This window comes from Ictalurus furcatus, chromosome 11, assembly GCF_023375685.1.
Source record: "Ictalurus furcatus strain D&B chromosome 11, Billie_1.0, whole genome shotgun sequence".
Lineage (NCBI taxonomy): Eukaryota > Metazoa > Chordata > Actinopteri > Siluriformes > Ictaluridae > Ictalurus > Ictalurus furcatus.
The window spans coordinates 7325186-7350842 of record NC_071265.1 but is presented as its reverse complement, the minus strand read 5'-3'; the positions used below and the strand labels follow the sequence as shown (position 1 = coordinate 7350842).

General features: G+C 38.6%; 1 protein-coding gene across 1 annotated transcript; it reads right to left on the bottom strand.

Moving 5' to 3' along the window:
* Positions 1–1371: 1371 nt before the first annotated feature.
* tie1 (tyrosine kinase with immunoglobulin-like and EGF-like domains 1) lies at positions 1372–25069 on the bottom strand. Its single transcript, XM_053636511.1, has 22 exons — positions 24599–25069; positions 22615–22908; positions 22419–22529; positions 21857–22012; positions 20066–20197; positions 19760–19900; positions 18899–19027; positions 18652–18797; positions 16948–17092; positions 16249–16407; positions 15981–16118; positions 14754–15044; positions 14389–14579; positions 14047–14257; positions 13851–13961; positions 10184–10374; positions 9840–9953; positions 8622–8692; positions 5076–5116; positions 3587–3683; positions 3330–3429; positions 1372–2901 (listed from the first exon to the last, which is right to left on the bottom strand). Exons 1-22 carry the CDS (start codon positions 24639–24641, stop codon positions 2830–2832), a joined length of 3084 nt encoding a protein of 1027 aa, XP_053492486.1. The 5' UTR covers positions 24642–25069; the 3' UTR covers positions 1372–2829.
* Between the last annotated feature and the right edge of the window lie 588 nt (positions 25070–25657).

Sequence of the window (25657 nt, the reverse complement as noted above, 5' to 3'; positions counted from 1 at the left end):
CAGTGGATGTAAAATGTCTACACACGTTTGTATCAGAATGCTGGAGACAGGGCTGGAAAACCCACTCTGAGCCTACTGAAGTTGGTTGCCAAGGCTTTGTGGGCCATTCTTTCTTTGCCAAAAACTTTCAGGAGGCCTTTGAAAAACTCCTCACAGTGGCCATGGATCAACATTGGGGACTCTTGAATGCTTGTTAAATGAAGAAGAAAAGGAAGGAGTGAAGCCACTGGGTGCACCTTTAAAATCCAAATCACTGTGGGCCGAGCGAGCAGCAAGCTAGCCAGCCAGCTGATGGGCGATCAGTGAATGTGGATTCTTTGGGATCTATTTCCGTCAACGGGGCAACCCCCCCCCCCCCCCCAAAAAGTACTAAAAAAAATTTGTTCATATTGTGTCTGAATTGTCAGTTATTTAGTTATTTCATCTTCTGTTTATGAAACTGTAAAATCACACTCGCCATCCACAGATATCTCCAAATATCAATCTATTTTTGTTAGGCCACTTTTAGACAGCTGAAGACACAGACCAGTTTCCCTTTACAGGGTACTGAACATTCTAAAGACATACAGTTCCTTGTATAGAGTCTACACCTATGATACTAAAGTTATTATTTAGACTAGACAGGTAATGTGTTATAAATTGATCTAAATACACATACTTATAGGAGGTGAACTATACTTTTTTCTTTTTTCTTTTTTTTAAAAAAAAAAAAAATAGAAACATTGCACAGTGGGTCTTTCCAGTGTTTTGCAGTGTATCCGAATACAGATAGAGATATGAATATCTGGCGCGCTAAACAGAAATTGTGGCATTGTGTTACACCTCAACTGGACATACTTGAGAAAAAGCAAGAAAATATCAAGCTATTGTCATGTGGCTTGACAACTATTGCTGTGCAAACACCTCTTAAGCTGGCAGATCAATAAGCAAAAATCTCTTATGTTAAGAATAGCAATGATTAAATAAAAAAGGCATGAGTAAAATGAACTGTTTGCAGAATGATTACTTGTTGACACTACTAATGTGTGCACATAAGCGTGTTTATGTTTAAGCAAGAGTTTGAGAAAGTGTGCTAGTGGGAAGGAAACTGAGTGTCCTCAACATGACAAGTCCAGTGCCTGTGGCTCACTTAGAGAGGAAACCATCTGACAGATCACTGAGCTGCAGAATGCGAGAGGCCCAACCTCAATACCTCTACTGACAGACAGAGAAAGAGAGGGGGGGGGAGGGGGGGGTGTGTTATGCGTAGAAAATATAGTCTTTGTTCCATGCTGTAACTAAAACATCCAGATAATCAGACATAATGTATTTGTGTAACAAGTCCTTTCTGTATAAATGCTTTATTTATAAAAATTAAAATGAAATTTATGGAAATTCCAGTTATTTTTTTTTTTTTTAAAACTGTACATGTAGTATATGCAGACAGATACACAAATTTATGTAGCTGCTATCACTGCTAATAAATGCATAGAAAAGGGATTTGATAAGGTGTTTTCTAAACAAACAGTATGACTTAAATATTCATACGACTACATAACACCTACATAAGAGCTTCTAAACAACTTAAACATTTATAAAGGCTTATTACAACAGAAGAAGCTGTCATAAAGACTACCTAAATTAAAAACTGGCACAATGGGACAACAAAACGGGTGTTAAATTGGAAGAATGAATAAACATCAGCACGTCTAACACTGACATGAAACCCTGCTGTATAACACTGCTGCATAGGGAAGGTTTTAGCAGTGACAATACTTCACCATAAAGCTGCTGTGTGCTATTATATACTGTAATATATACAAACAAAATTGAATTGAATTACACTCTAAAAGCGTAATAGAGAAATGTATGTTCTCTCTGGATTTTTAAAGTGAGTTTCATATTTCTGTTTATAAGATTTTTAGGAATCCTTATGGCAAACTTATGACACTGTAATGTCAGAGTTATGTATTATTCCTCTGTTCCTAAACTGTCAACTTTGCGTCTGATGTTTGTCATCCAGCATCATCAGCATTATGTGACTCGTACATACCCGTTTACAGAGATACAAAGTCAGTTATCAAGACATTCTAAAGTAACCCAGGGTGGGTGAGGATCCAGGAACCATATATTATATGGCTATAGTTATATGTTATAACATAATTTTATGTGATCTAAATTCTGTAAGTTACGTAACTCACGTTGTTTATTAAATTGACATCAAATTTGATAAAAGCTGTTTTCGGTAGCTGACACGTGCCAGAATAAGCCTTTAGTTTAAGTAAGTTAAGTGAGCTTTATAAACACTGTCTTTACAAGCATATACGATAAGCCAAGGTCAAATATACAGTATACATATTGTGCTGAAATGACTACGGTACACTTGGTTTTCTGTCATTATATTAAGTGCTACATAGAACGATGTCCAGCTGTATGAATTACATTCATACGTTTTTTTCCCCCATTGCAACAATGTTACAAGGCGCCTCATAATAGAGAACAAAATATTCACAGAGTTGTCAAAATCCCCACAGATCCCAGCAGGTACAGGGACAGCACAAATGTGATCTCTTTTAGATGCCCTTTTTTGTTGAGCATTCAAACACTGATATATCATCAAGCTGACCAGTGTATAACAATGATCTGAGATCATCCACAGTTTAACGGAAGAGAGTAGGAGCCCTACAAGTGTCCTTTCACAGTCTTTCCTCTACAGCCCATGGTCCCGGGCGAGTGTCTCTTCTTTGAGCGATGGAACCGAACAACAGGGGGTTGGCAGTAACGTATCGCCCTGCTGTGTTGAGCCTCCCTCGGACTGTGGAACCTGCCGGAATCTGGGGGGGCGAGTAGTCAGGCTTCTTCGGCGGTGGCATCTATTCCAGCGTAGGTAAAGTTCTCAAACAGTGCCATGTTTACGTAGGCCTGTACGAAAAACATAGAGGAGTTATGTGAGAGTGATGTACAGATGCATGGACAGTTAAACGGCACTAGTTGGACTGCATGTATGTATCTCCCAGTGTTAGAGAGTAGCTATCTACTTATGGCGACGTTACTAAATTAAATACATTTTTAGTAGCATGGAAGTAGCTGAGCTGTTTTCAAAATGCAGCTAAAAGCTACAGTGAATGTATTCTTCCAGTGATGAAAACAAGACTATCGAACATCCATGGAAACGTTATTATTATTAATGTGTATGAGGGTGAAAGATTCACATGGCAAAGGGCTTACTTTATCAAATTGGCAGTGTGGCTGTAGCTTAGCTATTTTCAATCATGAGTAGCTTGGAGTTTGTTGAGTAACAAGTGCAAAGTAGATTCCCCAACACTGAGAGCTACATTACTGGTCCTTACCTTCCTTGCCTCTTGCATCCTGTTCAGCTGAACAGATATCTGAGAAAATGGTGGCCTTTCATAAGGCCTGTCCCTCCAACACTGTCTCATCATATCATACCTGGAAAGAAAAGTTACATATAACAGCTAGGAATCACTGGCTTTGTCTTAGTAGTTTCTGTTACTAATGGATGGCACTTCAAAAAAAACCTTCAACTTGGCAAATAACGCCATTCTTTGTGCAAGAAGCACGGACACTTAAAGAGCTTAATCCTTACACTTCATCATCACAGTTTCTAGGCTTCTCCATCCTGTAGCCCTGAGGAAGCTTCTCGTACAGCTCAGCGCAGGTCATCCCACAGTAAGGAGTGCCTCCTGTTGTAAAATAACCTTTAGTTCGTTGCTTAGGTCTTGTATGCCAACAAAACCTATGGTCTAAAATGTCAGAATACACTACTCTTTATCAATTATTTTAACATATATCAAAGCATTGTTGAATATTGAATTCTGATTGGTCGGAAGGTGCTGATAAATTTTCTATACAGCAGCTCTTAGTAGTGCTGGCTGCAAGACAAATCACAAGTTTATATTAATGCACTTGTTCTAATATGCTATTATTTCTACTGTAACAACAACAGAGGGGTTTACATGCCGGACAATCTATCAATAGGTTTAAAGAAAAAAAAACTGTATTTGTTGATATTAAGTTTTCTGTGAGGTGTTTATTTAGCATTTTTGGGAGGAGTCAGCACTTTGTCACAGTCAGAGATAAAACTGAAACTTTTTTTGTTTGTTTGTTTGTTTTTGTTTTCAGTTTTCTCTGAAGAGAAAGTCTTCAGCACAGAGGAATTTGTGCTTTCTGATTTCCCGCGAACATAAAAAGCTGTTTTTATTTTGCCTTATTAACTTCAAGACAGAGAACAATAGAGAGGCTGGTGACCGAATGATAGCGGTTGTATTGTAAGTTAGATGTAACTATACATGGATAAAATGTATAATGTGTAATTCTTTAGTGAATAAATAATTGTTGGGAAATTGCTGTGGTATACGAGGAATAAAACACTTCTGGATGTGCTGTTAATGGAAAATAAGTCCTAGTTGTTAACAGTTCCTCACACTGACTAGTTTTTCATTATTTACAAACTTTAACATCTGATTTGGTTAATCAAGGGTCAGGTGCACATGTTCAGGGTTGCAATAAAACCATGTTAAATTCATAATGCAAAAAAACAAATTGAATAATCAGTCTGTTGTACATTACCGATGCAGACATTTAGTCAGATAATTTTGTTCTTTGTTAGCCATATTAACTAACATTTACTTAATATTAGTATTGTCACACTATGAATTATGCATTAATGTCCCAACTGCTTTTAGTAATTCATAGCCATCTTGTTTCCCCTTATACAAGTGGTAAATAATGCCCTTTTCTCTGAGAATCTTTCTGATTAATTTATAATAATATTTGATCATTGGTATACCTACTTATACACAAAACATATGTGTATCTATTTTTAATTTGCTTATAATTGCTTAATGTGGCAGAAAACAATTCACCGTCTATTTATCCAACACCAACACTCACCTGGTTGGTTTGGGGATGAGGAATACATTTCCTGCAAACCATGAAATTTAAGTGTGTTTCTGTGTGTTAAACTGTGTTCGATCTTGTTGCTCAAGTTCGTCTCTGTCTGTTGCTATTATGGAGGATTTTTATGGAGGCTGTAGTGATTATACAAACTGGATACAAACTGGATACAAACTTACCTAAGCTTACAATCTCCCACAGGAGCACCCCAAAAGACCAGCTGAAAGTTAAAGAGAAAGTGTAAGACAGAGACGGGATCAAAATCAAGCGTTTATGTCTTTCATGTCCTTCGTAGACCTGGGAATTTTAATCATTGAAAAGTTACTTAAGAGATTTTAAAGCGTCTTTCTGCTTTATCCTTATTTAGAAGACATAGAAAACACTCAAATGCACCTTGTACTTCAACATCCTATGTACACAGACTCTACTATGCACACAAGATACTATGTACACATCGTATCAAATACTATTTACACAGACATCATCCTATCTACACAAATTACTACATTCAAGTGATTTTTATGGCTTGTGAGAAAAGAATTAAATCATCGAGCAGGGGCTGTCAAGTGGTGGACTGTAGTCTGGATGCTGAAGTGTATTTCAGCAGACCGAACTGAGTACTTGAAAAAAAAACAACAACACTGTAACCGAGCTGACAAACGTATGAAGCAAAACTGGCTGTAGTTTTGCTCGGCTTCTGTAGCAGATCCTCTGTTGCACTTTATCCAATGCATTTATGTAAATTATTTAGCTGAATGCAACTCAATGGGAAGAATTTCAAAGACTTTCATAGATTTTCCATTTCATTTACCCTCTCTGGACTGATTAGTGAACTGACAGCATGACTTCTATCCATCCATCCATACATCCATCCATCCATTTTCCACTCTGATTATCCTACACAGGGTCGCAGGGAGCCTGGAGCCTATCCCAGGGAGCTTGGGCCACCCTGGATGGTCATTGCAGGGCACAATCGCACACACACTCACAAACCAATTCACACACTACAGACAATTTGGAAATGCCAATCAGCCTACAGTGTATGTCTTTGGACCGAAGGAGGAAAGCAGAGTACGCGGAGGAAAAACCTGAAGCACGGGGAGATCATGCAAACTCCAAGCACACAGGGCAGAGGCGTGAGTTGAACCCTATAACCCGGGCAGTGTAAGGCAAACGTGCTAACCACTAAGTTCCTCAACAGCATGGCTTGTTTAAAAAAAAAAAGTTGACATTGAAAAGAGAATGGACAGAGAAATATGTCTTTACTCTCTCCCTCATCAAATTCAAAACACATCTCATCTGTTTTAGTCAAAATGAGTAATGTGAAGCTCCACTACAAAACAAAACACAACCACTTCAAATCGTCTTAGTTATAGCCATAATCACTAATGGTTAAGCATTTAAAGGTAACTTTTGCCGCCATTCTGTCTTGTCTATCATGTCACTTATTTGGACCTTTGTAAGGGAAGAAAACTGGAGTTTCATAAATTTGAGTTGAATAGCCCTGATTTAAAAGGTTATAGCTGCACGTGTCCTGCAAACGCTATTTTTATTTTGCAACCATTACAGTACATTACCAACTTTAATGTAAGTGCAGAAAACAACCAGTACTTTCTTTGTTTTTCATCTTGTCAGTACAGCAAGTTCTTTAGTGGCTAAAAATAAGGTTTTAACACAGTCGTTGTGGCCTAGGAGCACTAGCTGCTTTGTAGTTTCCTGCCTTGTTATCAGTTCCTCCCTTCATATTTATCAGTTGCCCAGTGACCAATGGGAAAGGGACACAGACAGGATGATCGCAGAATGATTTGTTGTTTTGCACTGAAACCACAGCATGATGTGACACACTTTATACTGTAGTAACTGATACAGTGTTCTCAAGAATATACTTAAAATAAAAAAAAAACTGAGAAAACAGCTAGACCAAATGGCGAATAATATAGAGTAGAAAGTTGAAAGTTTGGGATGCAGAATTTTCGATATTTCTGCTTGAATATGAACATCTAAAACATCATCAGATTTTCACACAAGTCCTACAATTAGATAAAGAGAACCCAATTAAACAAATGCGACAAAAATGTTATACTTGGTCATTTATTTATTGAGGCAAATTATCCATCCAATATTACATATCTGTGAGTGGCAAAAGTATGTGAACCTTTGCTTTCAGTATCTGGTGTGACCCTCTTGTGCAGCAATAACTGCAACTCAATGTTTACGGTAACTGCTGATCAGTCCTGCACATCGGCTTGGAGGAATTTTAGCCCATTTCTCAGTACAGAACAACTTCAACTCTGGGATGTTTGTGGGTTTCCTCACATGAACTGCTTGCTTCAGGTCCTTCCACAACATTTCTATTGGATTAAGATCAGGAATTTGACTTGGCCATTCCAAAACAATAACTTTATTCTTCTTTAACCGTTCTTTGGTAGAATGACTTGTGTGCTTAGGATCATTGTCTTGCTGCATGACCCACTTTCTCTTGAGATTTTCTCTTGAGAGTTCATGTGCCAGATGTCCTGACATTTCCCTTTAGAATTTGTTGGTATACTTCAGAATTCATTGTTCCATCAATGATGACATGCCGTCCTGGCCCAGATGCAGCAAACCATGATACTACCACAATCATGTTTCACAGATGGGATAAGGTTCTTATGCTGGAATGCAGTGTTTTCTTTTCTCCAAACATCTCACTTAAACCAAAAAGTTCTATTTTGGTCTCTCTGTCTACAAAACATTTTTCCAGTAGCCTTCTGGTTTGTCCATGTGATTGTTAGCAAACTGCAGAAGGGCAGCAATGTTCTTTTTGGAGAGCCGTGGCTTTCTCCTTGCAACCCTGCCATGCACACCATTGTTGTTCAGTGTTCTCCTGATGGTGGACTCATGAACATTAACATTAGCCAATGTGAGAGAGGCCTTTAGCTGCCTAGAAGTTACCCTGGGTTACTTTGTGACCTCATGGACTATTGCACGTCTTGCTCTTGGTGTGATCTTTGTTGCTCAACCACTCCTGGGAAGGGTAACAATGGTCTTGATTTTCCTCCATTTGTACACAATCTGTCTGACTGTGGATTGGTGGAGTCCAGACTCTTTAGAGATTTAGAGAGGTTTTGTAACCTTTTCCAGCCTGATGAGCTTCAACAACTCTTTTTCTGAGGTCCTCAGAAATCTCCTTTGTTCGTGCCATGATACACTTCCACAAACATGTGTTGTGAAGATCAGACTTTGATAGATCCCTGTTCTTTAAATAAAACAGGACGCTCACTCCTGATTATCATCCCAATGATTGAAATCACCTGACTCTAATTTCACCTTCAAATTAACTGCTAGTCCTAGAGGTTCACATACTTTTGCCACTCACAGATATGTACTCTTGAATCATTTTCCTTAATGAATAAATGACCAAGTATAATATTTTTGTCTCATTTGTTTCACTGGGGTCTCTTTATCTACTTTTAGGACTTGTGGGAAAATCTGACGATATTTTAGGTCATATTTATGCAGATATATAGAACATTCTGCACCACAAACGTTCAAGCACCACACTATTCATATAGTATTCCTTGAAATTTTATTTTCACTACACACTTTCTATGGGCTTAACCACAAAAAATACTCACAGGGATAAGGTTGAACCATTTTAACCTGTTTTGTTTAATTAGTTTAAAGTACTGAAGAGATGAACTCAGGATGAATTATTGGCACACACATTTGTAAAAGATACTTACACATCACTCTTTGTGGTGTAGACACTGTAATTGAGGGATTCAATGGCCATCCATCGTACAGGAAGTCTTCCCTGAGGGAAGATGAGTTGATTCGTGATTAAATTTAGTACTTTAATAACTCTAAAGTCATTTTGAGCTCAGTGGGCCATTTTATGTTTGAAATTATTCTAAACCTAATGTATAATGTAAACATTCAATGTAATATGTTGTACATGAAGTAACAGCATGCAAGATTTAAGGTTAATCAGGAGAATCTGATGATGTTTTTTCCTACCATTCGACTGTGTATGTTATTTTAGATAATATACTGCGCTAATATGTAAATCCGGTGCATGTATGCATGTGAGGTTTATGACAGTGCTAAAATGTGAGATATGCCAACACTGCAAACAAGACAACTGTAACAAGCAGAGAGAGAGAGAGAGAGAGAGAGAGAGAGAGAGAGAGAGAGAGAGAAAGAGAGAGAGAGAGAGAGAGAGAGAGAAAAGAATTTTAACATATAATCCCTAGACAATATTGGAGCTGTTACAAAATTAACATTAACATGTCTGGTTCACAGTCTGCATCTTATTTTTTAAGATACGTTCCAAACAGTAAGAAAACAGTTTCTTTTTGTAACACCATTTTTGCTTGTATGTGCAGTGCAGCTTGTTATGTCTAGCATGAACTGTAGGAGAAGCCCCTACAGTAACCAAAGTGACCACAATCCTGTCTTCTTCTATTCTATTGGCTCATAAGTCCAAGGTTTACAAATTTGCAGGTACAAAGTCAGCATAAAATGTAACTAACCAGTACCAGAAGCACTAAAAACACAATATTTTTCACACCCACTTCACACACACTTTTCACTTCACTGAATTATTTTTCTCCCCCTCATCGTCAAATTTTATTTGTGTGTGCTCTGACTGCAAATTTTAGTTGAAAACCGCAGAAAAGACTAGTTTGCAGGTGTCTCCTGTATTGCTGTAGCAAGCAGTCAAAAATCGATAAATGCTACAACTAAACTGTATCTATTAACACCTCAGACACCTCAAATTATTTTGGCATTTTTTTAAAGTGTGATTCACATGCACATTTGGTATTCACAGCATATCTAACACTTTATTATGGTTCTGTCAGTTAGTATTTCTGGCTGTTGAGAGACCATTCCGTCGGTCACGTTCTCACGTTTCTCACGAATTTCTTATTCACTTGCACAATTCAAAATACTTTACTCACCATGGTCTTTTTGACATACACCTCCTCTCCACGTGAGAGTCCAAAATCAGCAATTTTCGCCACCAGATTTTCTCCAACCAGTACGTTTCTGGCTGCCAGATCTCTGTGAATAAACTGGGAGAGCATAATAAATAAATGTAAAAAAAAAAAAAAAATGGTGTTACTAATTGATGACAATATTTACAGAACATTATTATGAGATCATTATAGATTAGAAAAAGTACAATGTCAGTGCTACAGGACATTACTACTATGTAAAAGAGCACTGCAAATCTGTTCATTGCTAAGAATGATCACTTTCAGTAGTATGTATATGTATATGTGTATAGTGGTTATCTGCTTACCTGTTTGTCACTAAGGTAATGCATGCCTGTTGCCACATCTGCGGCGAACTGCAGGAGCTGCTGGGAAGTAAGCGTGGATGCAGTGCCATGTTCTTTAGCAAACGCTGGATCTGTCTCCAGAACTCGGCTCTTTCTCAGGAAATCCAGAAGATTTCCATAGGGAGCGTACTCAATAGCAATGTATAAGTAACCTGCGGATCAAAAGTGACAAACAAAAACAAGAAAAAGAAGCATCGGGATTAAAAAAGGTTAAAAAAAAAAAGTGCAAATTTTGTCTTGAAAATCTACTTGCTTGCTTTTTTAATTTATTTTTACAATCACTGAGGCAAATTATAAGATAATATTACTCTGTTTTTCAAAACAAAACAAAACAAAAAAAAGTCTGTAAAATGCAAAATCGTCCATTAATATGAATATTTATCGATTTCTAGGGTAGAATTCACTCAATAGCTGATTTACTGTAATCCTGCATATTATTTAGTAAAAGGGCTAAGCCCTTTCTATGCTGATCAAAGTGTTAGAAGGACTGTGATCAGCCATAACATTAAAACCACCTGCTAAATATTGTGTAGGTCCCCATTGTGTTGCCAAAACAGCTCTGACCCATTGAGGCATGGACTCCACAAGACCACTGAAGGTGTGCTGTGGTATCTGGCACCAAAACGTTAGCAGCAGATCCTTTAAGTGCCGTACGTTGTGAGGTGGGGCTGCCATGGATCGGACTTGTTTGTTCAGATGCTCAATCGGATCGAGACCTGGGGAATTCGGAGGCCGAGTCAACTCCTTGAACTCTTTGTCATGTTCCTCAAACCATTCGTGAACAATTTTTGCAGCATGGCAGGGAGCATTATCCTGCTGAAAGAGGCCACTGCCATTATGGAATACAGTTGCTGTGAAGGGGCGTACTTGGTCTGTAACAATGTTAAGGTAGGTGGTGCGTGTCAAAGTACTGTAACAGCCACATGAATGCCAGGACCCAAGGTTTCCCTGCAGAATATTGCCCAGAGTATCACACTGTCTTTGCTGGTTTGCCTTCTTCCCATAGTGCATCCCTGGTGCCATCTCTTCCCCAGGTAAGCAACACACATGCACCCGGCTGTCCACATGAAGTAAAACAAAACGTGATTCATCAGACCAGGCCACCTTCTTCCATTGCTCCATGGTCCAATTCTGATGTTCACATGCCCATTGTAGGTGCCTTGGGTGGTGGACAGGGGTCAGTATGGGAAATCTGTCGTGTCTGTGGCTACGACGCCCCATATGCAGCAAGCTGCAATGCACTGTGTGTTCTGACACCTTTCTATCTTAGCCAACATAAGCATGAAGCCAGCATGAAGGCTAGTCTTCGCTCCCCACATGCATCAGTGAGCCTTGGGCACCAATGACCCTGTCCACAATGGACTATTGACATTTGCTCCTCGCATTAAGTTGTACAAAATTACATGTACAGCAGTAAGAGATCTGACTAAAACTAAGAAGATAGGTCACATTAGACCATATTTGGCTATTTTAGCAACCTTGCAGTGGTTTTCAGTTAAATTTTGCATCAACTGCAAAATGTTATTGCTAAAACAATATATGGCTTAGCACCCTAATTTTTTAACATAGTTTAAAGTGATATAGTTTTATCCTATAATCCTCTTCATTCATTAAGGTCACAGGATGCAGGCCTGTATGTGGTATCAAAAATAAAGTCAAAAATAAATTGCTTTTCGGTGTCTCCAAATTATCTGTCAATGTTCACTTTTTCCACATTTTGTTATGTTACAGCCTTATTCCAAAATGGATTCAATTCAATATTTTCCTCAAAATTCTACAAACAATACCCCATAATGACACCGTGAAAGAAGTTTGTTTTAAATCTTTGCAAATTTATTAAAAATAAAAAACAAAAAAGCACATGTACATAAGTATTCACAGCCTTTGCTCAATACTTTGTTGAAGCACCTTTGGCACCAATTACAGCCTCAAGTCTTTTTGAGTATGATGCTAGAAGCTTGGCACACCTATTTTTGGGGCAGTTTCTCCCATTCTTCTTTGCAGGATCTCTCTAGCTCCATCAGGTTGGATGGGGAGCGTCGGTGCACAGCCATTTTCAGATCTCTCCAGAGATGTTCAATCGGGTGCAAGTCTGGGCTCTGGCTGGGCCACTCAAGGACATTCACAGAGTTGTCCTGTAGCCACTCCTTTGTTATCTTGGCTGTGTGCTTAGGGTCGTTGTCCTGTTGGAAGATAAACCTTCGCCCCAGTCTGAGGTCCAGAGCGCTCTGGAGCAGGTTTTCATTAAGGATGTCTCTGTACATTGCTGCATTCATCTTTCCCTCGATCCTGACTAGTCTCCCAGTTCCTGCCGCTGAAACACATCCCCACAGCATGATGCTGCCACCACCATGCTTCACTGTAGGGATGGTATTGGCCAGGTGAGGAGTGGTGCCTGGTTTCCTCCAGACATGACGCTTGCCATTCAGGCCAAAGAGTTCAATCTTTGTCTTGGTCTTGGTCTGAGAGTCCTTCAGGTGCCTTTTGGCAAACTCCAGGTGGGCTGTCATGTTCCTTTTACTGAGGCGTGGCTTCTGTCTGGCCACTCTACCATACAGGCCTGATTGGTGCAGTGATGCAGAGATGGTTGTTCTTCTAGAAGGTTCTCCTCTCTCCACAGAGAAGGTTCTCCTCTCTCCACAGAGACATGCTGGAGCTTTGTCAGAGTGCCCATCAGGTTTTTGGTCACCTCCCTGACTAAGGCCCTTCTCCCCCGATTGCTCAGTTTGGCTGGGCGGCCAGCTCTAGGAAGAGTCCGGCTGGTTCCAAACTTCTTCCATTTACGGATGAAGGAGGCCACTGTGCTCATTGGGACCTTCAATGCTGCAGAAATGTTTCTGTACCCTTCCCCAGATCTGTGCCTCGATACAATCCTGTCTCAGAGGTCTACAGACAATTCCTTGGACTTCATGGCTTGGTTTGTGCTCTGACATGCATTGTTAACTGTGGGACCTTATATAGACAGGTGTGTGCCTTTCCAAATCATGTCCAATCAAATGAATTTACTACAGGTTGACTCCAATGAAGTTGTAGAAACATCTCAAGGATGATCAGTGGAAACAGCATGCACCTGAGCTCAATTTTGAGTGTCATGGCAAAGGCTGTGAATGCTTATGTAAATGTGCTTTTTTTTTGTTTTTTATTTTTAATAAATTTGCAAAGATTTAAAATAAACTTCTTTCATGTTGTCATTATGGGGTATTGTTTGTAGAATTTTGAGGAAAATCATGAATTTAATCCATTTTTGAATAAGGCTGTAACATAACAAAATGTGGAAAAAGTGAAGTGCTGTGAATACTTTCCGGATGCACTGTATTTCAGTTTTAAAATTCCTTCTGTTCAATTCATTGTTGTTCACTTCAACAATGACATGTGAACCACTTGTCAAGTCAACAAAAATAAATTCATGTTTCCTTTCACATAGGCCTGCCATTGATTAATAAAGACTGAAATTGATAACCTGCAAACATAAACTACTATATCTTTGCCTTTAAAAGTGCTGGCATTAATTTAGCCTGAATTCTCCAGGTTAACTAGACATAAATTAGACATAGCCTAAGTGATCAAAAGTAGCTGCTTAGTTTACAGTAAATGAGTAGCCTGCATGACCAATAGGTGGCACTCTCACCTTTGTTTTCACAAGCTCCTAGAAGGTTAATAATGTTGGGATGCTGGCCCAGCTTGCACAGCACCTCCAGTTCCCCAGCAAAGTCACGGTGGTCATTTTCTGAGGCAAACTCTGCACAAACAAATAATAAAAAATAAATGCTTATCGTATCTCTATTAATTTTGCAGTGCATGGTAGTTTGAAATGTGAGCCTCACCTTTAAGCATTTTGACTGCTGCACTCATTTTGGTCCCATCCTTTTTGATCATGGCTTTAATGACTTGCCCAAAATTCCCTTCACCAATGACATCCTCAAACTTGATGTCCTCCCATTCCAGAATAGGGTAGGTTAGGGGTTCTGGGGTGGGCTTCGGTCTGCGAGTCAGTGTGAGAGTCCCCGAGTTGAACTGCAGGATGGTCTCTTCTCCCTTTGCAGGTATAAGTGTGTTTAGGTAGTGATTGGGGTGTAATAGTGTTCAGAAATATTATTAGAGAAACTATTCTAATTTGAAAATAGCCACAAATCAGATGTCTAATATGTAAAAATATGTACACTCACAGATCCAGACTGGTAGGTGAAAGTGCGTCTGCGTTTGACAATGGATCTGCGTATGTAGAAGAGGACCAGTAGCGCTAGCAGGATGGTGACACAGGTGATTGCCACTGAGCCAATCACAGCCCAGAGCAGCTGATACTCCTCCTTCCTAGGCCTTCCAACCCCCTGAGTGGTTGGAATGAAGCTGGCAGTACCTGATGGACACATTATCCTTGAACATCAACTACTGAACATAAAGCAATAATAATATTCTGTGCTAAATAAAAATATCACAGTACAAGACATGTTCTTCCTACATGTATTAAATGCATGAGTTATTCTACACAAAAGTGTGCCCCAGCCTTTATTTATTTCCTCTAATATCATACCATCTCCTTGGGTTTTGGCTTGCACAAACTTGCTCCACTCTCCGGGCACCTTTGAGAAAGCCCGTACACGAAACTGGTATAAGGTGCTGCCATTTAATGCTGTTACATCCTTGGTGGTCTTGTTCCCATCATCAGTGTCCACCCATGGGTGTAAGTTGTCTTGTCCCACTGGCTGGTATTCAATGATGTATTTCACAATGCCTCCATTGGGATCCACAGGAGGGTCCCAGCGAACCTGAACAGTGCTGATGGACAAGGGGTTAGCCTCGACATTCCGTGGGGAAGAGGGACCTTGAGTGGGTGAGAGAAAATGTGCAAATTAGCGTAGCATGTTAATATATAGCTAAAAATTTGAGTATTCCTCTTTCTACTTTTTTGTGGACTGCGAAATTCTCAAAAACATCCTATATTTTCCCCTATTTTGAGTTCAACTTTAATAACAACTATTTCAAGGAAGGATTAAAGAGCACAAAGAAGGTGCTCACATTAAGGCCACAAACACAAACTTACAATTCTTGCTAACTCTTCTGTAATCCTTTTTTTCTCAGAAACACCATGAAACAACCCAGATCCTAGTTAGTACAATCATTCTACAAGACATCGAACCCATTAGAGAACATCTATCACTATCCACTATTTATGAGTGCCACTTAGTGGCTAGAAAGAGTTGCTTTACCCTGGCTGTTGAGGTGCATGGGATATGGCTTTGAGGCAGGCTGAAAGCTACCACAGCTGATTAGCTTGTAATTGTTTGACCTGTAGAGCTGTGCTAAAAATCCACTGGCCTCACCTGGACCACCTGACAGGCACTAATTCACCGTGGCGTTTCACCCCTCTTGAGAGCTGAAATCAATCTCCAGCCTGGCTGTGGCCTCTAATGGCATAATACGCAGTCAGAACCTGTCTGCTGCACCTCACGGACCAGCCCAGACTTTGGAGCCCGTTCAAAATCTGCAGCAGACTAAGCCTGAAATACATTCTAGCCAAAAGAGATCTGACTCACAAAAAAGTCAAGACCTTGACTTCAGACCCTTCTTCCTTTTAGTCACAACCGCCAGAATAAAATTTAAAGCTCTGCCTTTTAAGGAACTAGAGGAGCACCAATAGAAGTTATGGCACTGTCTATTCATACATTACTTCATTATTCTGAAACTTTCCTGTATACTCTTTTCAGATCACATTTGATTGCTTCCACATGTCGTTGTCATGGTGTCATAATGCACTCACCTGGACAGTCAGTCTCCATGATAGCCTCTGGACCCGAAGGCCCCTCTCCTCCATCTCCTGGCCGAGTAAGCTGCACCCGAACCTTATATCTGGTCGTGGGCTTCAAGTTCATTAGTGTAATTGGTTCATTACCGTACACTGAAAATGAGAAAAACAAAAACAAAAAACAAACACAAAACAAAACAAGAAAAAGCGTTTAGTATCATTTAGCATGTGGAGTGATTTATTGATTTCTATTAAATTGAGTAACAAAATAAGCATTTCCCACCTATAATAGAAGACCAGGGGTGTTCTGACTCCATGGGCTTATAGCTGATCTTTTTAGACAAAATGGGCCCATCACCTTTGAAGCTCTCTACAGGCTTTACAATGAGCTGTTTGCTGCTCTTCTCGATCAGTTTTGGAGGAGTGGTTGGACAGGGGGGCACTTGTTAAAGATTTATGAAAATATGAGTCATTCCATCAGTCAGCAATCTCAGTATTATAAGGTTTTATATGAAATTTGGTTCAAAAATGAGTTAACTACATAAAGTCATTTTTGAACACAGAGCACGTAATCAACTCCTCTCTCTCTCTCTCTCTCTCTCTCTCGCTCTGTGTTATACCATTTATTAATTATTTAGTTATTAATTAGATATTATTTAGTTATTAGTTATTAGTTATTAAAGAATGCTGAATAAGAAATAGACAGATAGAATCTTAAAAAACAAACAGTATTAGAGCTTACAGAATAATAAGGTTCTACTTGTGTTTGGCCCATGTAGTAAAAAGCTACTTACTAAATGCTTCTCACTTTTAATAATATTCATTTGAAATCATGTTAAAGTGTAAGTCTTTCTGAGCTGTAAATGTAAATCACAGTAATTTACAGTTTCACAATTGGGAGTCTCAAAACTTTGATGTCCTATATCTTAAGATGGCTTTTTTTTTTGTCAAATAACCAGAAAAGTATACACGTATGCCTCACCTTTAACAGTCAGGTTGAACTTACAGAAGTCCTGGCCTCCCTTAGTCGAGACCCGACATTCCCAGAGCCCCCCATGCTCAGCAGTCAAGCGTGGAATCTCAAACTGAGCTGTGCTCTTATTTGAGTCCATTGTGGTGTGGGAGGCCTGTTGAACCAAAAAATCAGAGTTTTTGGATTGCCTTTAAACAAACATTTTACATAGTATACAAACTGTAGTATAGAATGTCCATGTCATCTTAAATAAGATGGCTAAATCAATTTACTAAATCAGCATTCATAGTACAACCCCAATTCCGAAAAAGCTGAGACAGTATGGAAAATGTGAATAAAAACAAAGAGTGAGTAAATGTACTTTATATGTTTTTTGTTTAAATACAAGTCAAAGACAAGGTATTTTGTGTTTTACTTAATCAACTGCAAACGTTCCATTTGAAATTGATGCATGCAACACGTTCTAAAAAAGTTGGGACAGGGGCAATTTAGGACTAATAGCAATGTGACAAGTTGAAATAAGAAGGTGATGTGAAACAGGTGAGGCAATCATCTAATCATAGTATATAAGGAGCCTCCAAAAAAGGCCTAGTCCTTCAAGAGCAAGGATGGGTGGAGGCTCGCCAATCTGCCAACACATGCATCAGTGAATAATCTAACACTTTGAGAACAAGATTCCCCAAAGACATATCAGTAGGATTTTGGGCATTTCACTTTCCTCAGTGCACAATATAATTACAAGAATCAAGGAATCCGGTCAAATCTCATTGCGTAAAGGGCAAGGCCAAAAACCACAGATGCAAGTGAAGGCTTTACTATGCAAAGCAGAAGCCATACATCAACACTGTCCAGAAGCGCCACCGACTTCTCTGGGCTCAGTCTCATCTGAGATGGACAGTAGCACAGTGGAATCGTGTTTTGTGGTCCGAGGAGTCGACGTTTCAAATAGTTTTTGGACAAAACAGCCGTCGTATTCTCCGGGCCAAAGAGGAAAAGGACCATCCAAGCTGTTATCAGCGTCAGGTCCAAAAGCCAGCGTCTGTCATGGTATCGGGGTGTGTCAGTGCACATGGCATGGGTAACTTGCACATCTGTGAGGGCAGCATTAATGCAGAAAGATATGTACACATTTTGGAGCAGCATATACTGCCACCCAGAGCAGGACAACGCCAAACCTCATTCTGCCCGGATTACAAGCGCATGGTTGCGTAAGCAGAGAGTGCGGGTGCTAGCATGGCCTGCCTGCAGTCCTGACCTGTCTCTGATTGAGAATGTGTGGTGCGTTATGAAGCACAAAATAAGACAACGAAGGCCTCGTACAGTTGCACAGCTGAAGAAATGGATAATGGATAAATGGGGGAAAATTCCACTTGCTAAACTTAACCAACTGGTGTCTTCACTCAGCGCCCAAACACTTAATAAGTGTTATTAAAAGAAAAGGTGATGTTACACAGTGGTAAACAATCGACTGTCCCAACTTTTTTGGCGTGTGTTGCAGTCATCAGATTTGAAATTCACAAAGTAAAACATCAAATAATGTGTTAATAATGTGTTCTCAATATAGTACAGGGTGAATTGAATTTTCAAATGACTCTTTTTGTTTGTTGTTTTGCATTTTCCATACTGTCCCAACTTTTTCGAAATTGGGGTTGTACAACAGGAATTATGCTTTTCCAGAAGCATACATTACTATCAGCATAATATGTTTTTTACCTTAAGAACTGTGCTGTCCAGTTTGCGTAGCTCAAAGCTGTTGTGGCTGGGAAGAGGATTGCCTGTGGCAGAGCATAAGATTTTTGGGCTGGAGTTCAGGTTCCACTCCAGGTTCCTCGGCATGCCAAGGATTTGGGGAGCATGATCTGAAGGAAAATATTAAAACAGATAAATCGTTACATAAAGAACAAGTAAACTCCATTGTACAGGTGCAGGTCAATAGGATAAAAACACAGTAAAGGCTAACCTAGTTTCTCACAGTGTTGTCCTCTCCAACCAGTAGGACATTGGCAGCCACTGAAGCGACTACATTTGCCCTTGTTTTTACAATTGCAGCTCAGACGGCAGTCAGCTCCATACATTCCCTCCGGACAGGCTAAAGAACAAGATGAAGATTAGCAAGAACCATTCACTATCTATTGATGTTAACATACCGCCCATGAAGTTTCATGTCTATAACTTTTTTTATCTGAAATTAAATTGGGTTTATTTTGAGGAAGAGATTTGAAAATAAATAAAAAAATAATAAAAACTTTTGGAGCCTTTGTAAATCTGCTTTTACCTGAAAACAGTACTTATTTTCTACTATTACAGAATATTTCTAGTGTTCATGGTCATTGTACATACAGCGTATTGAATAGTGACATTTTTGAGCCATTTAAATACTGCAACTTTAAGGCTGATATTTACTCCACAGGACAGTTTTACCAGTTATACTGTTAGTTTACTACCATCAATAATGTTTTTGCATATTGCACTACTACTAGATCTTTTCAGACCAGTCAGCATCTCACAGGGGGTAAGCTTGCCAGTAAGGTTATAGAGTTGTTTTTGGGACAGTCCTGCAAAAACCCTTATCTTACAGAGATCCTATTTCAGTCATATCCCGAACATAATATTTATCATCTTCATCTTTATTAGTATTGTTTTTATTTAATTTCTCAGTAGGGAAATTGTTTTGTCATTACCCTAAGCCTAACAGTTATTTTTTGGTAGTCCTGGGATTTGAATTCTCAAGATTTCCATCAAGCCCAGAACCTCAGTCACTGAGCGACTACTTCTAAAATTCCACCAACTGTGTTTACTAAATGTAACCCGTCAAACCTACGTTTGTTGCAGTGATGTCCATGCCAGCCACTTGCACAGGAGCAGCCATAAGGCTCAACAAGGCAGAAGGTCTGGCCCTGGCATCCATTTTCTGCCTTACAGGATTCCTGGCAGTTTCGTCCAAACATGCCCTCTCGACATGCTACAAGCCACATAAACACAAAGGGTATTTAATACACTGACCTGTTAAACCTGTCAGAGGAGGTGTTCCTAATTAATTAGCTAAATATCTCTAGAGAAAATAACTGATCATTGGCTTACAACCTGAGCCAGTGACCTGATTTCTGTGTCTCTAATGGCACATTACCTGTCTCACAGCGTGTCCCCATGAAGCCAGGAGGACAAACACAGTCTCCATCTTTGTCATGACAAACACCACCATTAAGACACTCAGGACATTCCTTGTCACAGGATGTGCCCCATTTGTTCTTTGGACAATCTAGGTAAACAAAAATTACAAAATTATGTAAGGAATAACAAACACGTACAAATTTTGAATGTACATATATAGTCCCCTCCACTAATATTGGCACCCTTGGTGAATATGAGCAAAGAAGGCTGTGAAAAGTTATCTTTATTGTTTAACCTTTTCATCTTTTGTTCAAAAAATGAACAAAAATACTCTGTTGTCATTGATATCAAACAATTGCAGACAAAACACAGGTTTATATAAAATAAATAATAAATAATAATAAAGACCTTGAGTCTTCTCCTATAATGCCTGATGAGGTTGGAGAATCCATGGTAAGGGATCTGAGACCATTCCCCCATACAGAATCTCTCCAGATCCTTCAAATTACAAGGTCCACGCTGGTGGACTCTCCTCTTCAGTTCACCCCACAGGTTCTCTATGGGTTTCAAGTCAGGGGACTGGGATGGCCATGGCAGGACCTTGATTTTGTGGTCAGTAATCCATTTTTGTGTTGGTTTTGATGTATGTTTTGGATCATTGTCCTGCTGGAAGATCCAACCACGGCCCTTTTTAAGCTTTCTGGCAGAGGCAGTCAGGTTTACATTTAATATCTGCTGATATTTGAGTCCATGATGTCATGTATCCTAACAAAATGTCCAGGTCCTCTGGCAGAAAAAGAGCCACAAAACATTAAAGAGCCACCTCCATATTTAACCGTGGGCATGAGGTACTTTTCCATATGGCTACCTCTCTGTGTGCGCCAAAACCACCTCTGGTGCTTATTACCAAAAAGCTCTATTTTGGTTTCATCTGACCATAGAACCCGATCCCATTTGAAGTTCCAGTAGTGTCTGGCAAACTGAAGACGCTAAAGTTTGTATTTGGATGAGAGTAGAGGCTTTTTTCTTGAAACCCTTCCAAACAACTTGTGGTGATGTAGGTGACTTCGGATTGTAGTTTTGGAGACTTTCTGACCCCAAGACGCAACTAAATTCTGCAATTCTCCAGCTGTGATCCTTGGAGATTTTTTGGCCACTCGAACCATCCTCTTCAGAGTGTGTTGAAACGATATAGACACACGTCCAATTCCAAGTTGATTCATAACATTTATTAACTTTATAACTTCTTAATTATTGCCCTGATGGTGGAAATGGGCATTTTAAATGCTTCTGCTATTTTCTTATAGCCACTTCCCAGTTGTGTGAAGCTTAGCAACCTTTTGCTGCACACCACAGCTATATTTCTTGGTCTTACCCATTGTTATGAATGACATAGGAAATTTGGCCTATTTGTTACCTCATATGTATACCCCTGTGAAACAGGAAGTCATGGTTGAACATTTCCTGTTCCTAGTCACCCAGGTATACATTTTTTTTTTTTTTTTTTAAATATCAATGGGAATATACTTTAAATATATTTTTCTTATATGAATTCATAGGGGTGCCCATAATTGCTGCACACCTATATTTAACAAAGATTTTTTTTAAAAAATAAACCTGTGTTGTGTTTGCAATTGTTTGATATCCAGGGGAGCAGAATATTTTTTAAGCAAAAGATGAAAAGGTTAAACAATAATGACAATTTTTCACAGCCTTCTTTGCTCATATTTACCAAGGGTGCCAATATTAGTGGAGGGCACTGTACACTTTGGATTAAACACCAAATACTCAGACATGACTACAATACCGCGAACAATTAGATGCATCCAGGCTCCGTAGATGGGGCTGTCTCCTACATAGCTTGCACTGTATATCCCTGCATTGGTCTGCATAACATTATAAATGGTGTGGACTGCAGTCCGATTTTCAACATCTCCCCAGTTGGTCATGTAGTGATAATTCCCTGGAACACACAGTAATTCATTCATTCATTCATTCATTCATTCATAACCATTTTATCCTGGTCAGGGTTGCCGTGGATCAGAGAAAACACTAGGAGAGAGGCAGGAATACACCCTGGATGGGATTCCAGTCTAACGCAGGGCACCATGCACACACACATCCACACACTCATTCAGACCTAGTGCCAATTTAACACAGCCAATCCACCTACTAACATGTTTTTTGGAGGTGGTAGGAAACCACAGAACTCTGAGGTAACCCATTTGTTGTTGGGAGTAATTATTGAAGAATGTGATAAAATTTCTAATTGTAAAATGTATCTAGACCTACCATGATATATCTAGACCTACCATGTTAAGGCTAATTGCATCAAGAACTGCAACCATCTGCAATTGTGAATCCCTTACCGTTAAATTTCCATGTGACATCTCTTTGCTCCTTGCCCACAACTTCCATTGCCAGATGTACCGTGTCTCCTTTATTACTCACAAGGGAGAGCCTCTGTGGTCTGAATTGACCTTAAAGAAAATAAACAATATGAGCAGATATAACCTCTTCTCTTGAACTTCTTACCAAGCTTCAAAAACCTGTGAAAACACTTACCTTTATTGTAGTTGCTGATGAGAGTGACAGTGGTCTGGTGATTTGAGCCCTGCTTCAAATGGCAGTAAAAGATGCCTTTGTGCTCCATGCCACTGAAACCAGAAGCCAGCACTTCTGTAGAGCGAAGCTTTTGCACAGTGAAACGAGGCATGTTTGTCATACGCATTATGCTGTTGTCTTTTTTAATGCTAAGCTCTAATCCATCAGTGTTGCGCTCCCCTGTGATGCAGGAGAGGGCAAAGTTCTGTGAAGAATTTCTCCCATTTGACCTCATGGTGAGATCCATGACTGCATCTGGAGAGGGTATACACACATTATAGTATACACATATTTACCTCTGAACATCCATGGACTAAAGATCTACTGCAAGAGGCAGCCTTTTGGACCATTATGTCTTTATAACAAAAAATTACCCCCAAGATATCAATATTTGATATCTTATTATAAGACTTAATTACAGTTACACAAACTTCATATGTGAATTTTACACATGTGGCTTTTAGACAATTCTCATGTTATGCTTCATACATTTTTCACATATAATGGACTTTTCACATGTAGTACGTGTGTTCTCATTTTCACATGAATTTTTTGTTTTATATGATTCATTTCTCCTCACTTTTTTTCTCTTCAGTCTTTTCAGTCATATGGTATTCAGATGCGATTTTCTCACATGAGCACTTCTTTTCTCATGTTATCACATATTGTTCACATTATGTGGACATGTAGGTATGCACTTTCAGCAGATTCTCAACAACATGTCAAATGTTATGTATGGTTGTTGCCGCTTGGCCCTTTTTCCTTCAATGAATTTGGATAGTCCAGTTCATGGTTAGTGATTTTAGTAGACTGCTACTAATACACTAATGACTCTCAGATTATCAAAACAATACAGTAAGTGTTACCTTGCAACTGTCAGTGTATAAGGTACATCAGCAGTAGGGGCACAGTTATTTAATTATTTAGGAAGACTAGAACAGATTTAATTATAAACCAATACCACATGAATTCAAACAATGTGAACTCTTATCACAGGTCTACTCATCCACATCCTGCCATTCCACCACATTCCCTGTCTGCATGGCAAGAACAATACCAGGAAGCAAGGATGAGCCATAGGTGCCCACAACAGAGATAGTATAGTAAATTAAAAGTAACCAAAAAACAGTGAAGTGAAGGGACGCATGAATAAATAAATAAATGTCATTAAAACTAATAGACATAGTGTGAAATCGTTAAATAGCATATTTAGGAAACATAGTAAAAATTATGAAAATATAAAACAATGTTGAAACTTCTTCAAAGTAAAACCGATTCATATGTATATGTATACATTTTATACACACACACACACACATATATATATATATATATATATATATATATATATATATATATATATATATATATATATATATATAATTTACACAATACATGTTTAGAAATTATATATATATATATATATATATATATATATATATATATATATATATATATATATATATATATATATAATGACACTTGATATATGTTTACATAAAATACAAATTATATGTCATAAATATAATAATGTTTTAAAAATATATAAACCAAAATGTAAACAACCATTTAAAGCGGGCTAAATTACTAAATTGAATGGAAAACCACAATATAACCATAATAACCCTGATCTACAAGGCACAGTGACTAAAGGCTCAGCTATATTTTATTGCACCATGTCAGAGTATGTTCATAAAGAAGCAGACAAGAGTTTAGCACACTCCAGCTCCAGATAAAGAGAAATTCTTAGGCTTATTGTAGAAATCTAGAAGCGTGTTTCTATGTTCATGATAGAAGCCTTTCATAAAGCTCGGGCTATTATTACTCTACCCCAGCCCCAATTGCTTTTACGATATTGTCAATATCCTTGCAGTGTTAGCATGGAATTTAATAAAAATTATAAAATGTTTAGTGGGTGAAAATTTTGTAGTTTTGATCAACTTACCTGACATGCTGATGAAACACAAAAGGTAGATGAGGTAAATCATTACTTAAATCCTGCTTTTCTATTTGGAAATCCAAGCAAAATTATCCAAGTGTTGTAGGCATCAGAAATAAACACATTCCATTGGGGTTTTCCAGTTTTGCAGGTGGCAGTGCACAGTATTACACATTTCCAAAGGCAGTTTGGAACTTGAAGTAAAGGAACTTGAAGTCAAATTCTCTGTCCCAAGAACTGTCCTTTCTGACTGAGTGTTCACATTTCACACACACCAAATCCGAAATCTATTCTTTCAGCTCACTGACCACTCCACTCTATTCGACTCAGGGTGGGAAGGGAAGGAAAAGGCGGGGAGAGAGAGAGAGAGAGAGAGAGAGAGAGCGAGAGAGAGAGAGTTATAAATTGGTCATCAGACATTCAACCGCATTACTATAACACTAAATATTAGCAAGCAATTAAAAACTCTAATCAAACTATCAGGCCAGCAACTACTGTTATTTCTTTTGTCACTTCTAGGTGGCTGTAAGATGTTTTAAATGAAAGCAGCATGAAGAAAGCAGGTTTACAGTTTCATATTTTTAAAAATATGTCGTTCTTGTTCATATATTCATATTATTTTTTATATTTTAAAAAATGTGTTGGATGTACAAATAAGCAACCACAGCAAGTTTTTATTCTTTATTTATTTATTCATTTATTTTTTATAAACATTCATTAATGCTTAAATTATGAATAACTAATGATTTGGTCATGGTTATTAAATTATTTGTTAATCATTTGTAGGCACATTAACGCACAGTAAACCACCATTGATAAACATTCATTAATGATCATAAAACTAATGATTTCTTAATGTCTGTTGTTGTTGTTCCAATGAAAGGTATTATAATGACGGGATTATAATGAAAGTGTTATCTAATAGTTAGTGTTCCTTCTGTTTGAAGCGTGTGCACACACAGTATGAAGACATAAACAAGTATTTGTGTTTGCTAAATTATTTATTTAACATATCGATATAATACATCCATCCATCCATCTTCTATACCGCTTACTTCTTCTTCA

Excerpts from the sequence above, each read along its gene's own strand:
- tie1 (XM_053636511.1), bottom strand. The coding sequence starts at position 24,641 with ATGATTTACCTCATCTACCTTTTGTGTTTCATCAGCATGTCAG. Across the intron at positions 18,798-18,898 it reads ACAACACTGTGAGAAACTAG|ATCATGCTCCCCAAATCCTT; the intron begins GTTAGCCTTTAC and ends ATTTTCCTTCAG. Across the intron at positions 9,954-10,183 it reads ATTACCTTAGTGACAAACAG|TTTATTCACAGAGATCTGGC; the intron begins GTAAGCAGATAA and ends ATGCTCTCCCAG.